This window comes from Lycium ferocissimum, chromosome 5 (assembly GCF_029784015.1).
Source record: "Lycium ferocissimum isolate CSIRO_LF1 chromosome 5, AGI_CSIRO_Lferr_CH_V1, whole genome shotgun sequence".
NCBI classification, from domain to species: domain Eukaryota; kingdom Viridiplantae; phylum Streptophyta; class Magnoliopsida; order Solanales; family Solanaceae; genus Lycium; species Lycium ferocissimum.
In genome coordinates, this window is record NC_081346.1 from 41704960 (window position 1) to 41717986 (window position 13027).

General features: G+C 35.0%; 1 protein-coding gene across 2 annotated transcripts; it reads right to left on the minus strand.

Annotated features, from left to right (window-relative positions):
• Positions 1-2887: 2887 nt before the first annotated feature.
• LOC132056809 (probable anion transporter 4, chloroplastic) lies at positions 2888-12758 on the minus strand. 2 transcript variants are annotated; one of them, XM_059449165.1, is made up of 8 exons: positions 12256-12758; positions 10140-10366; positions 9636-10002; positions 8001-8045; positions 7754-7900; positions 5889-6026; positions 5767-5800; positions 2888-3336 (listed from the first exon to the last, which is right to left on the minus strand). In XM_059449165.1, exons 1-8 carry the CDS (start codon positions 12658-12660, stop codon positions 3152-3154), a joined length of 1548 nt encoding a protein of 515 aa, XP_059305148.1. In that variant the 5' UTR covers positions 12661-12758; the 3' UTR covers positions 2888-3151. The 2 variants fall into 2 exon arrangements, with proteins under 2 accessions (XP_059305148.1, XP_059305149.1); XM_059449166.1 differs by having other exon boundaries at positions 10140-10379; positions 12256-12395.
• Between the last annotated feature and the right edge of the window lie 269 nt (positions 12759-13027).

Below are 13027 nucleotides of genomic sequence, written 5' to 3' on the forward strand. Positions count from 1 at the left end.
TTCTTTGGACTTGAAGTACCACATCTTTATGCAATTGATGCATTTATATATCTTGCTATAACTATGAGGCTGATATAGTTTTACTCTTATACGGAGTTACTAAAAAGGTCAAATGCATATTGCAAATGAAATTCCTCATATGAATATGGTTATCCTAACAAATATTTTCAAGTTTTTTGTTAATTATTATGCAAATACAGGACATTCGTTTTGATGAACATAAATATTAGATCCAGACCAGTGTTTTAAAAGGAAGTCCCGGGCGGGGCACAGGCAAAACACCTCGGGGCTTACGGGTGGGCCTTAGTTCTGTGAGGCTTACGCCCTAAGCGTCCGCCCAACGCTTGGGGCTCGCCTAAGAGTTCTTACACAAATTATGTGTCAAATTCCCCAGTTAACATTATTGATCCTCATAATTCTTTATTAAATTAATGATGCTTAATAGTTTGCTTCATCTATAGAAATAAGACGATTGAGAATAACTCAAATAACGAACCATAGTATTGCATATTTACTATTTGAGAACACTGCGAGGGTGAACATCACTTAACATTTCTTTTAAAATTATATAGCCGAATTTTACGTCTTCACTTGCCATTAGTCTTCACGTTTTTGTCATGTGCCGCAAAATTATCATAGTTTATTATTTTGCTATTTGAAAGTAATTTTATTTTTATTCATGAAGGAGTGATGTTATAATTATAATTTGATAAAGCTTATTGATTATTTTCTTTTAGGGAGGTAAATTGCATAGTATATATGATAGTAGTATGCTTTAGAAATTGTGATTCTTTTATTGTTTGAAAGTTAAGGAGTTAAAAATGATTTGTATCTCATAATAACTTTTAAACCATTGCAATTGTTTATACTTTTAAAACCATGTTAGAAGTTTTGCTTTGTATGAGTTTCTTTAATCATGTTATTAATTTTTTAAAACTATTTATATATATTTTATAATTTTTGTGTCATTATACTATTTTACTATATTATAAATTAAAAATTTAAAAATTCATGGGGCTTGCGCCTCGCCCCGTACTGAGTAAAACGTCCCGCCTCACGTCTCGCCTTTTAAAACACTAATCAAGACGTGTTTTCTATCCTCATGTTGGGTTACTGTCATACTATGCATTTTTTTGCGCGGAGTGCCCTTCTTTTGGGGTGGTCTTTAAATTTTGCCCCTCATATTTGTGGTCTTTAAATTATGCCCCTCATATTGCTGGTCTTTAATTTTTGCCCTTCGCATTGCAACTTTGAGCTTTCGCGCAGGTTCTGAGTTCGAACCCCCGCTCAAGCAAAAATTAAAAAAAAAAAATCGCAAGACAAGGTTTGAGTCGCGTGTATGCGGACCGGCATACTTTTGTTAAGGAATTACAAATTTTATTATGCGGACCCGGCATACTCATGCCTTATGGGCGACTTGGCATAAGTATCTTTGTCCGGCATAACTTTTTGATAATTCCTTCACAAAGTTATGCGATGGGGCATACTTTTAATGGGCAAACTTTTATGCGAACCCGGCATAACTTTGTGAAGGAATTATCAAAGTTATGCGGGGGGGGCATACTTATGCCAAGTCGCCCATAAGGGCATAAGTATCTTAGGTCCCGTAAATAACTTTGATAATTCCTTCACAAAGTTATGCGGTGGGGGCATACATACTTAATGGGCAAACTTTTATGCGGGACCGGCATAACTTTGTGAAGGAATTATCAAAGTTATGCCGGACCGATAATCTTATGTAAATCTGCCCTTACAAGGCATAAGTATGCGGGTTCGGCGTAACTTTGGTAATTCCTTAACAAAAGTATCAAGGGTCCGGCATAGCGAAATTTAAACTTGCCTTGCGATTTTTTTTAAAAATTTTGATATGCGCGTGGGTTCGAACCTGAACCTATGGGTGTTAGCCGAAGGGCAAATTTTAAAGATTTCAAATATGAGGGGCAAAATTTAAAGACCACCCCAAAAGAAGGGCAATTCTGCGAATTGCCCCATACTATGTTGTCTTACATGACAGTCAAATCATGCAAAGATAGCAACAGTTTATAAAGCAAGCCAGGAATGTACGTGGCTGTGATTCCAGCAATATTATATGACAACAGTGCAACTTTATTAAAAGAATAGAGATACAAATAATCAATCAGTTCGTCAAATGATCTGATCACAAAGACACTGCCAACCTCAGCATACGGTAAGTTGATATACAAGATTGGAATGTGTATCTTCGAGATTTCAAGTGTTGTTTACATTAGGGGAAGTAAAATATGCGCGGTACTTTTTTCCCTTAACCATGGTTTTGCCCCAAATTTATTTTTCCTGTTAAGATTTTTGAGGCAACTCAAAATTCGTATTATTAGATATGTATACTATTTTCCCTTCACTAAAATTCTTCCCACTGGGTTTTTTCTTGTAAGATTTTAACGAGACACATTATCTATCAAATAGATATTCAAAGAGAAATATTATGAATATATTTTATATATTATTGCCAATCTCTATTTATTTTTTTGGAGAAAAATTAAGCTTAGTCACTTTGAGACCAATTAAGTTTTCCCTAGTGTTCTCATTCATGATAGATTCATCCCTCAAGATAAATAACAATCTGTCTCTCTTCTCTCTATCTTTCTATACAATATTCTTCTTCTAACTTTATTATTTTATAACAATATATTTATTCTTTTTATCAATCTTCAACTCTATTTTCACTTTCCCGCGCGCATTTAGAGGATTGTTGCCATTTTTCTGGTCACATCATGCACTAATTTCACTTCGAACGAAATTAGGGTACAATGGGTCGCCCGTGAAATTAAGGGGTAACTAATCGTTTCAAACATAGTGGTAAATTTGTTTGTTCTCCCAACTTGTCAAAATAAAAACGGCACAAGCTAAACAACAGAAAGGCTTTTTCTTAGATACAATGATACTAACCGTCATCTCGTAGAATATTGCCACAGTGCCAATCAGTCCAACTTGACTGGTATTTACATCGTTTGGCACTTCTTATAATGGGAATAGGACGACGTTACTTACATTCCTTGTTTCACAAAGAAAACTATAAAAAGCTATAATAGACCTATCCATCCTTTTAGACTGATGAAGTGAACAGGAAAACAAACCACCAAAAAATAAAAAATAAAAACAAGACAAAGCAAATCTAAGTGGAATCATCAAAATTGACTCTCTCCCCCGTAGAAAATACATTCCAGAAGACAGCAGCAGAAAAATACATGAATGCTGTAAGCAGCAAAAATCCCTTGAAAGATCCCACCAGTTCAACAAAGAATCCAGCACCAACAGTTCCAATTATTGCAGCAAAAGTACCAGCAGTGTTCGATAGACCTATACAGCGAGAAAAAGTAACCCGGTTAGCTCGCTGAAACAGCATAAATAATATGCATACAGCCAGCGTCTAGTACATAATTGAGCTGCTAACACAACATGCAATTTTCTATAACACAAATGGCTTCCATGGGCAAGCATGCATGTAAGAACATATCAAAAAAAAAAAAAAAAATGTTATACTAACACCAGTGCAATACAACACAACCTTGGCCAACTGCCTAGAAAAATAATGCTCCTTTTTTGAGATTGGTAACATCAAAAAGAAAATAATAATAATAATGCTCTAAATAACATATCGGCACTCTGACCTATACCATGAGGTAGAGTTTTAGTTCAGTGATACACTCTCTGAAAGACTTAACGTCAAGCCCAAAGGAGTCCTGTTCACATCTTCAAAACAATGGTAGCTTTTCTATTTCTTTTCTCGTTGATCTTTTATCTGGAAGAAAGGGTTGACACACTATTGGCACTTGAATTAGTAAGAAAGATATAAACTGGTATGAAAAATGTTGTGATTTCCTTTTATAAACTTGGGCAATCCTTTTAAAAAGATATAAACTGCTATGAAAAATGTTGTGATTTCCTTTTATAGACTTGGGCAATCCTTCACTAATGAACTAACTTTAGGAGTTGAGTTATGCCCAAAGTTCATTTCTTTAATTGGCATCAGAGCAAGACTCATTGATCCTTATTTTTGTGTTTTAATGTTGGGTCTGTGTCGTGTTATCCACACTCCAGTTTCATTCCTGGGCGTGAGGGGAGTGTCATGTTCCACATTGGTTGAGGGAGCGGGTTATGATCTCCTTATATGGGCTTGGCAATTCTCCCTCATGAGCTAACTTTTGGCGTTAAGTTACGCAATCCATTTCTACACTAAAAAATGAAGGAACGAAGAGATTAGATGGACTGAGGAAAGCAAAAGTCTTAACTGTAAACGGTGTGTTCCTTCATGTCTTTGTGAAATGTGCATTGCCCATCTAAAAAAATATAATTTGAATGCTTTGCTCTGATTTTCCAGTAGTTGTTATTTTGGTACTTTTGCTATTGTTCTTTATCCATTTTATATTCAAATAGAGAAAAGCCAAGAAAATAGGACCACCCTTAAACATAGATAAGAATATTTTCAAATTCTGACAAAAAAATGCAGGGCTGCAAGTACTTGAAAAAACAAGAATTTAAGCTTGCAAAAGATCTAGTATGGATCTTTCGTGCAGAGTCCTAATTATTGAAAATTTAGTGAATGGTGGACAAAATTATGACATTGTTATATTATATGAAAGAATTGAAAGTTCATAAGATAAAAGTAGTGTGTACCTAATTTTTGAAATAGAATAATTTTGTAGCCTGGTTAGAGATTTGTATGTTAATATAGAGATAAACTAAATATATATACAACAATAATAACATAACCAGTGTAATCCCACAAAGTGGGGTCTGGGGAGGATAGAGTGTACGCAGAACTTACCTCTACCTTGGAGGTAGAGAGGTTGTTTCCGGTAGACCCTCGGCACAAGGACAAGCAACTCAATGCAGTATAAAATGTAATGGCAAAATACTATAAAATCATGATAAGGCAGTATGAAAAAAATATATATATCTACAAAAAAATGCCCTAAGTAGCTAGTGGTTTTCAACATGCCATGTCAATTTCTAAAAGAGCATGTCATTACGGACAAATGGAATTATTGAATCGAAGAATTTTCAAATATAAAAAGATGTTTGTCTTTTTGGACCAAAAAAGGAAACAATGCCATATAAGATGGTATTGAGGGAGTAATACTTTAGCTGTTGTACAGACAAGTTCCAAGGAAGCAAGTTAAACTTTTATATGAATTGAAATAGTCAAATCAAATAGAAGTTCCTTATTTAATGTAGACTTATCTGCTTATAAGCTGTTCAAAGTTAACCCCAGTAAAATGAAATACAAAACAAAGAGCCTAGAAAAGAGGAGTAAAAAGATCACAGCAACATTAGCGAACAATGACCATATGATAGTGGTGCCATGAAATCTTGAATGGTCATATGGCTTATTTCCTTTAATGAGGACAATACTAGTAACCAACCAGGAAATAATTGAGAACAGAGAACTATTATGAGGATGTTGTGGGCGTCTCTTTTGAGAATACTTTGTGCGCATTGACCAAGAAAAAGAAGTTCTGAAAGATATTGGGCCCTGTTTTCTTATTTTTCTAGTAACCGCTTCTAAAATATTTCCCTTTCTTTCACTATATATCACATGAGAAGTGGATGCAGACAGAAAATATGAAACCTCTCAATCATCATAAGCTAACATTATACAATAACCACAAAATGCCGTTTCATGTGTGCAAGATACATATAGACATGAGAACAAGTAACTAACAACAGGAAACAGGACAAGACTATTCCAACAAGTGTCAAAAGTTAGAGATAATGGACAAGAATTACCATGGAGAACGCCAGAATATTGCGGGGCAATCTCCTGTGAATGGATATAAATGGAAGATCAGTTCCATAAATGAAAACTTTTGCTTCACTGTTTCATAAAGTCTATATTTTTAAATGCTAACCTGAAGGTTGACAAGGAAGCCACAGTGACTAAATGCTTTCAGCCCTACAGCTAAAGTAAGCCAAGCAGATGCAATGGATGGATTTGGTGCCGTAGTTAAACCGATGAGAGCAAAACCAGGGCCGAAAAACCCAACTGACTGCAAAAGGAACAAATAAGTTGTGCTTGATACAAGTCTTACAGAGTGTGGCACAAAAACCAAATAATGGTATTCCACACAAAAAAAAGAAGATCATCTGATAACCAAGAAAGAGAAAAAAAAAAGCAATAATTGAATATTCCATTGAATCAAATATTCAACAAGCTTTAACTGAGCATGGAAAAAAAAAAATTAAGTAAGAAGTTGATCAACACTCCTGCTACTGAATAAGGCTGCTTTCAGCTTGCTCTTTGACCTGACTAATGCCACAAAAGCAGTGGCTTCTGAAAACCAGCCATTTCTGCACATGCTATTAGAAAATATTTAACTTTTAACACGTAAGAAATGTGCCTCGAAACAATTGTGGGATCCTTATATTAGTAGCCAGTGTTTAAAAGGTGGAGGAGACACAAGGGGGAGACCATTTTTCCAATAATGGGGCTGGACGTTCCCAAGTGACATATAACAACTATCTTCTGTTTTTGGTAATATAATAATTAACCATCTTTATAAAAATAGAATATCTATGATTACCAATAATAAGTGTAGAGATTTTGACCAAATATTTGATCCTTTAATCCACTATTTATGAGAAATAATATTATATGAATATATATATTTCATCATTAAAAGATTTTCCTTCATTATACAAAGTGTGATTAAGCTTAATTTTATGCATCTTTTTTGCCTATAACAGCGAAATTTATTTAAATGTCAATGTTGTTATTATAGGTGTATAACAAAAATTCTCTATAACAGCTAAAAAATTTCACACCCAACGATGCTGTTATAGAGAGATTTGATTGAACATACATTTTAATAAATCCTATGTCAAGAGCGGGTTACGTTTTGTAAAAAAAAAAAAAAAAAAAAACTAAAAAGCAATTATTTTGTAGTATAAAGGACGCTCATCATGAGGCGTAAAGCATGCATGAACCTTTTTGGGTATATAGGACTTACAACCCAAGGAAAGCATGTATGGGAAACATGGGGTGAGGAGACTTAGAAAGATGTCAGTCCCAGCGAAACTGTAGCCCATGTGATAGCATCCATAGAAGCTCTACTCCATTAAAGGACAAGTATGAAGCTTTGGAAGCTCCAAGGACCCTTGACAAGATCTCAAACCAAGAAGTTGAATGACAAGCTTATTAGTGATATTGATGTCACAACACATGTTTAATTGAATAGAACTGGATACCCTTATGCCCATAATATAGCATACAGGAAGGAGGAGCAATCCTAGCTAGTGCTCCATAGAAGCTCTACTCCATTAAAGGACAAGTATGAAGCTTTGGAAGCTCCAAGGACCCTTGACAAGATCTCAAACCAAGAAGTTGAATGACAAGCTTATTAGTGATATTGATGTCACAACACATGTTTAATTGAATAGAACTGGATACCCTTATGCCCATAATATAGCATACAGGAAGGAGGAGCAATCCTAGCTAGTGCCCTTCTCTTCTTCTTACTAGTTAATTGCATACCAAGTGTTTGTTCCCTAGCCAAGTTTCTAGTTTTCATTAGCTATAATCCCTAGAAGAAATTGCAAAACCAACTTTGTTTCGAAGATTACTTTAAGAATAGTGAACACACACAATTTTTTCCTCATGGGATGACCCCAACAAATATGACCTTACTACTCTTAAAGTCGAGGGGTAGGATTGGACCAGTTATCAAAACCACGATCCAGAGGAAAACCAAAAACCAGGGATATGGAGAAAATCTACCTGCATAACTTTCCGGGTTAGGGTCACACTTATGCCTTTTTGGATCATCATGTCTGACAGAACCCCAGCAAAATAGCCAGTCAATGCCATCATACTCCATGGAATGGCACTAAACCATGCTGCTTGTCTAAGATCAACATGATATATCTACAAGGACAGAAAGGTATATCACTAAAATCATCACAAAAAATGTATTAAAGTCTATCGGAGGATGCACTAATGACACCCATTTGCAACAGTTACTCACAGTTTTGAAGTAAATGGGCATCCATGATAGTATAACAAAGAATCCCTGCATCAAGAACAAAGAATTACTAACTAAGACTGAATAATCCAGAAACTAAGTATTACATAGGCCAAATACATAGACAGCTCCTTAAAGTTGACACAAATTTTCATTTAGACACTTTTACAAAGCCTGTTACCTATTAGACCCCTAACATATATAAAAAAATATATTATTAAACACCTCATGCAGATGTGGCACAAGCACTGGTTCTCACTAGGAGCTAGGCGCGTGAATCACTGAATTTATTTTCTCTCTTTTCTCCTATTTCTTCTTCAATAGGGAACCCTGCCATTATCTTTTTCCCCTATCATGACAGCTCACTAGGGTGCTATGAATAGATGAACAATATAGACCTAGAGAAAGGTGGACTGTAACTTAGTATTCTCTTTCTTGAAAGAAGAAAAGAAAAGAAATGTGCTTCCTTGACTTTTCATCCGGAGAAAATAGAGAAGAGCTACTCGATTCTTTTAGCTCTTTAAAAGAATGAAATCGGATTTGAATACCTGTATCTCCGGTGAAAGTAACAAAAATAAACTCGTCAAGATTTTCGCTGAGCAGCTTTTGAAGGTGAGATGAAGCTAACTGGAACAATCCCTTCCCCGTTTTCTTAGTCTTTACTTTCATTAGCCCATTGCTCATATTGTTAGTCAAAAAAATTCAAGTTGATGAAATACACTTCTTACAAGAACTGGCATACATAACCCAAATTGACAACCCCCAATAGCCCATAGAAGGGTGTTCGGGTTCTTGCGCTTAGTGGAAGCTCCAGCGTGGTGACTGTATTAGTGCCGGAGTTGTTCATTCGAGGGAAAAATTGTCCTCTGGAAAGGAAGATGACGGAAGGAAGGGTTACGCGAAGATGTTTTCTCTTTTCGCCTTTCTGTACTGACATATCTCTTTTTTCTTTGGTTTTTGCTGATATGTAATCTTTTTATTGGTTTGATTTTCCATGTAAAAAGAGTCCCAAGAGAGAGATTCACATATCTTGTCTGGGCTTGGAGCTGCTAAATTTGTGTTCAATAGGTACATTTTTTACATACGTTGAGTGTCTAATAGATAACAACTAAATTTGTGTTCAATAGGTACATTTTTTACATACGTTGAGTGTCTAATAGATAACAACTTAAGTTGAGGTGTCTACATGAAAATTCGTGGCAACTTTAGGGGGCTGTCTATGGATTTGGCCTATAAGATATTAAAGGTACACATATTTCCACATAGATTTGAATGTGAGGCAACAGAAACATGCATAGGCAAAGAGCCACTTGCTGCACAGTTTTTAAGTTTAGCAAACCAGAAGACTTCGACAGATATTAAAAACAGCAGCAAATAAATATATCTTGCACTAAGAGGAGACATACAATAAGTGCCTTCAGCATATTATGAAACTCAATAATTTGAAACAGAACTTCCTTCAGGATACCAATAATTTGCCATTTTTACGCCTATTATGATGGTGCTTAACAGATTCTTGATCCACTAAGATATGGACTTCTGGACAAGGCACTATAGATTAGCACCTCTATAAAGTTAAGCAAGCCAGCACATAAGTAGACAATGGTGCATTTTACTATTAGAAATAGATATGTGTACCCAGCTATGCATGACATTTGCAACAATTATAGACCATGTCGGTAGTTTGGAGAGTAAACGCCTGAAAGGAGGGATCCCTTTGCTTGTTTTTGATTTACCCTCAACTCCTGTGTGTATCTGCCCCTTGTTCTGTATATACCTCAACTCATGAATGGATATTTGCCGACTACGTTCTGGAGTACTAGAGGTAGCAGAAACCCACACCAAAACCCATAGGAATCCGGACAAGCCAAATATCACAAATGGTCCAAATAGGCCACCTTGTGACATAAGTATAGGAGAAAGGGTAAGTCCAATAGCACTTCCGAGCTGAAAACCAGCCATGGCAAGTCCGACAGCCCTTGAGCGCTCAGTCGGAGGAAACCATCTACAAGGAGAAGCACCAAGGAATTTAAAAGCTACATGTTAAACCAGATCTTTCAGTTGTACATACTACTACTGCAACTGAATAGTATATCACAGAGACCATATTATAAATATTCAGAAGGTTCTTGACTTCCATACCTTGCAATCATATTATTCATGCAAGGAAGAGCGACCCCTTCTGCAATGCCTAGCAGCATCCTCGCGGCAAGTAATGCCCATAACGATGCTTCTGCTGCCCAAGGAGTTAGAAGTGTGGCCATAGACCACAAAGCCACACCCCATGCCATGACTAACTTACCTCCATAGTAATCCACCAGAGTCCCCCCAGCTATTGGCGAGATTAGGTAGCCCCAGAGAAATGATGACTGCCATTAGTAACTATTTATCAATCAAAACATTGAATATCAAATGCAAGGTCATAATAGAAATGGGAACATGATTCGTTAGTCGATTTCTTTCGTTATAAGTAAGCGATTTTGTTCGTATATTATTATAGCTTCTCTAGTAACACATGAATTCAAAAATTGGCCAGTACCTTGAAAATCTAGTTGTTTGGCTCAATTCAAGAAATGCATATTTATCAGGAAAACGCTTTACCATAAAAGACTACAACAATGCACTTGGTGGTGTGTATTAGTATCTTTCCAAGCAAATAATTAATTCGATGCTTATGTTTTATCAAAAAGGTCACAACTAAGAGAATTCAGTTTGGAAACAAAGGTTTCATGCTCATAGTTACTGAATAACTCTCTCGTCTCAATCTGTTTGTCTTTCTTTCTTTTTTGGTCTATTTAAAAAAGAATACCTCTTTACTTTATTGGCAACGCTTTAATTCCAACTTCCACATAGCATGTTTAAGACCACGGGATTAAAAGGCATTTTGATACATTCTACGTATCTTTAATTTAAGACCACAAGATTCACAAATCTTTTTTAGTTTCTTAGTAGACCTTTGCCATAGAAACCAAATATTTTATTCTTGAAGATGGAGTTGTGTTTGGTTAAAATTTTTGCAAAAAATATTTGATTGTTTGAATATACTGAAAGGTGAAAAAATTGAAAATAAGGTTTTAGTTGTTTTTCAAATTTCAAAATACCACTTCAAGTTGTACTGGAATTTTCATGGCCAAGCGCTGCTTTTCAAATAAAGTGCAAAAAGGAATTCGGAAAAAATTGAATAATTCTCATGTCCAAAACGAATCTAGGGGTGGCAAAACTAGCCCAAACCCATTTGACCCGCCCAACCCGCCCAAGTTTCAATGGGTTTGGGCTAGAGTGATTTTGAAGATGGGCTAATTTGGGCTAGCCCAAGTTGACCCATCACAAATCACCAGCCCAAACTGGCCCATCAAATGAGCCCAAATTGACCAATCAAATGTCCTCCATTCATAAGTTAAAAGCTACAAAACATGATTAACTTCTTTTTTAATTATTATTCAAATTTATTTTTGTAATTATTTTTATTTTTAAAATGTTTATTTTTTTTGAAAAAAATATTTTTATTTTGTTTTTTAATTTTTTTATATGTTTTATTTCCTTATTTAAATTTTTTTACTAGTAACTTTTTATTTTTAAGTTTTTAATTTTTTTTTCTTGAGGGTCTATGTTTATCCGCTTTTGTTTAACCTATTTTCGACCCATCCATATCCGACATATGTTTGCCGCTCTTAGTTATGTACAAGACAACATTAAAAAATATATAAATAAGACAAAGGAGTAAAAGAGAGAAATCTGACAAAATCAAAATTCATTACATCAATTAACATTTAATTTTCTTTTGATTTATTTTCAGAATAATTTCGAATATAATTTATGTACTAGGATAACTTATAAGGAAATATTTACAGTGAATATCTTTATTATTTTAAGTAAAAGCATAGGTTTGAGTTTTTGTTTTTTTTCATATCCAAAAAGTATTTAAATTTGATTTTCAAAACACCATTTATTTAGAAAAGCATGAACCAGAGAATATTTACAATCAAAAAATATGGATATTTTTAATTTCTTAAAATAGTGAAAAGGTGAGTTAAATTGAGCGGATTGAGTTATGGCCTTAATTCTTCATTTAACTTCATTTCCGGTAAATCTTAAAAAAAACTTTAGGCAAGGTTGGGCTTTGCCCCATTTACAGGTTCAACCCATCTTGACCCACCCAACTTTAGCCCAAATGGCCCATTTGCCACTCCTAAACGAGTCCTTAAACTCCGTATCAAGTCAAAATCAAATTGAGAAAACGAGAAAAAAATGTAAGTACCTGAACAACGCCAGCAAAAGATTGACGCCAACCATGAGATAGCGATAAAGGAACTATAGCTACTGACATAACAACTCTATCAGCATTACATAAAGCCAAAGACAATGCTAACATTGCCACCACTTTCACTCTCTCCGAAGTAATAAACTCCACAAACCTCTCTTCTCTAACTGATTTAGCATCATCTGAAGAAGCTCTTATTCTCCAAAATGAATTACTCCGATTCAAAAATTCAGTTCTGACAACACTGTTAGCAGTAAATGATTTGAAACAATTGTGATTATTGGACGTCAATTTGCAGTTTGAAGGCAACTTCAAGTTGAATACTAATTGTCTATTAAACGAATTAGGTTTCCTGAAGGTTGAAGCAGGGCTCAGATATTGGAGAGTCGCCGGAGAAGTCATCTTCAGATTATTCCTACTGTGCTGTTGTTGGTGGTGGTTTATAATTTTATGTGACGACAAAAAAAGCCCTGATTTTGCATTTAATTACGGATGATGTTTAAACACAAGAGTGTTGACTCCAAAATGAGATAATAAGTTGAATTTGTAAATGAGGTATAGGGTATATGAATTCTTTAATCTATTTTTGATTAATGAAAAATGTATATGTGGATTCACTTATAGATGACTTAAATATATGTAAATCAGTATGCTAATGATTTGGACGAATGTGTTTGTGTTATGGGTTTGAGCTAGATATATATGTGTGTGTTACAGTGCGATATTGAATAATATGCTTAAATGAAGTTAATATTTCAAACCGGACCAA

Excerpts from the sequence above, each read along its gene's own strand:
- LOC132056809 (XM_059449165.1), bottom strand. The coding sequence starts at position 12,660 with ATGACTTCTCCGGCGACTCTCCAATATCTGAGCCCTGCTTCAACCTTC. Across the intron at positions 10,367-12,255 it reads CTTTTGCTGGCGTTGTTCAG|TCATCATTTCTCTGGGGCTA; the intron begins GTACTTACATTT and ends TACTAATGGCAG. Across the intron at positions 8,046-9,635 it reads CAAATGTCATGCATAGCTGG|GGATTCTTTGTTATACTATC; the intron begins GTACACATATCT and ends TTCTTGATGCAG.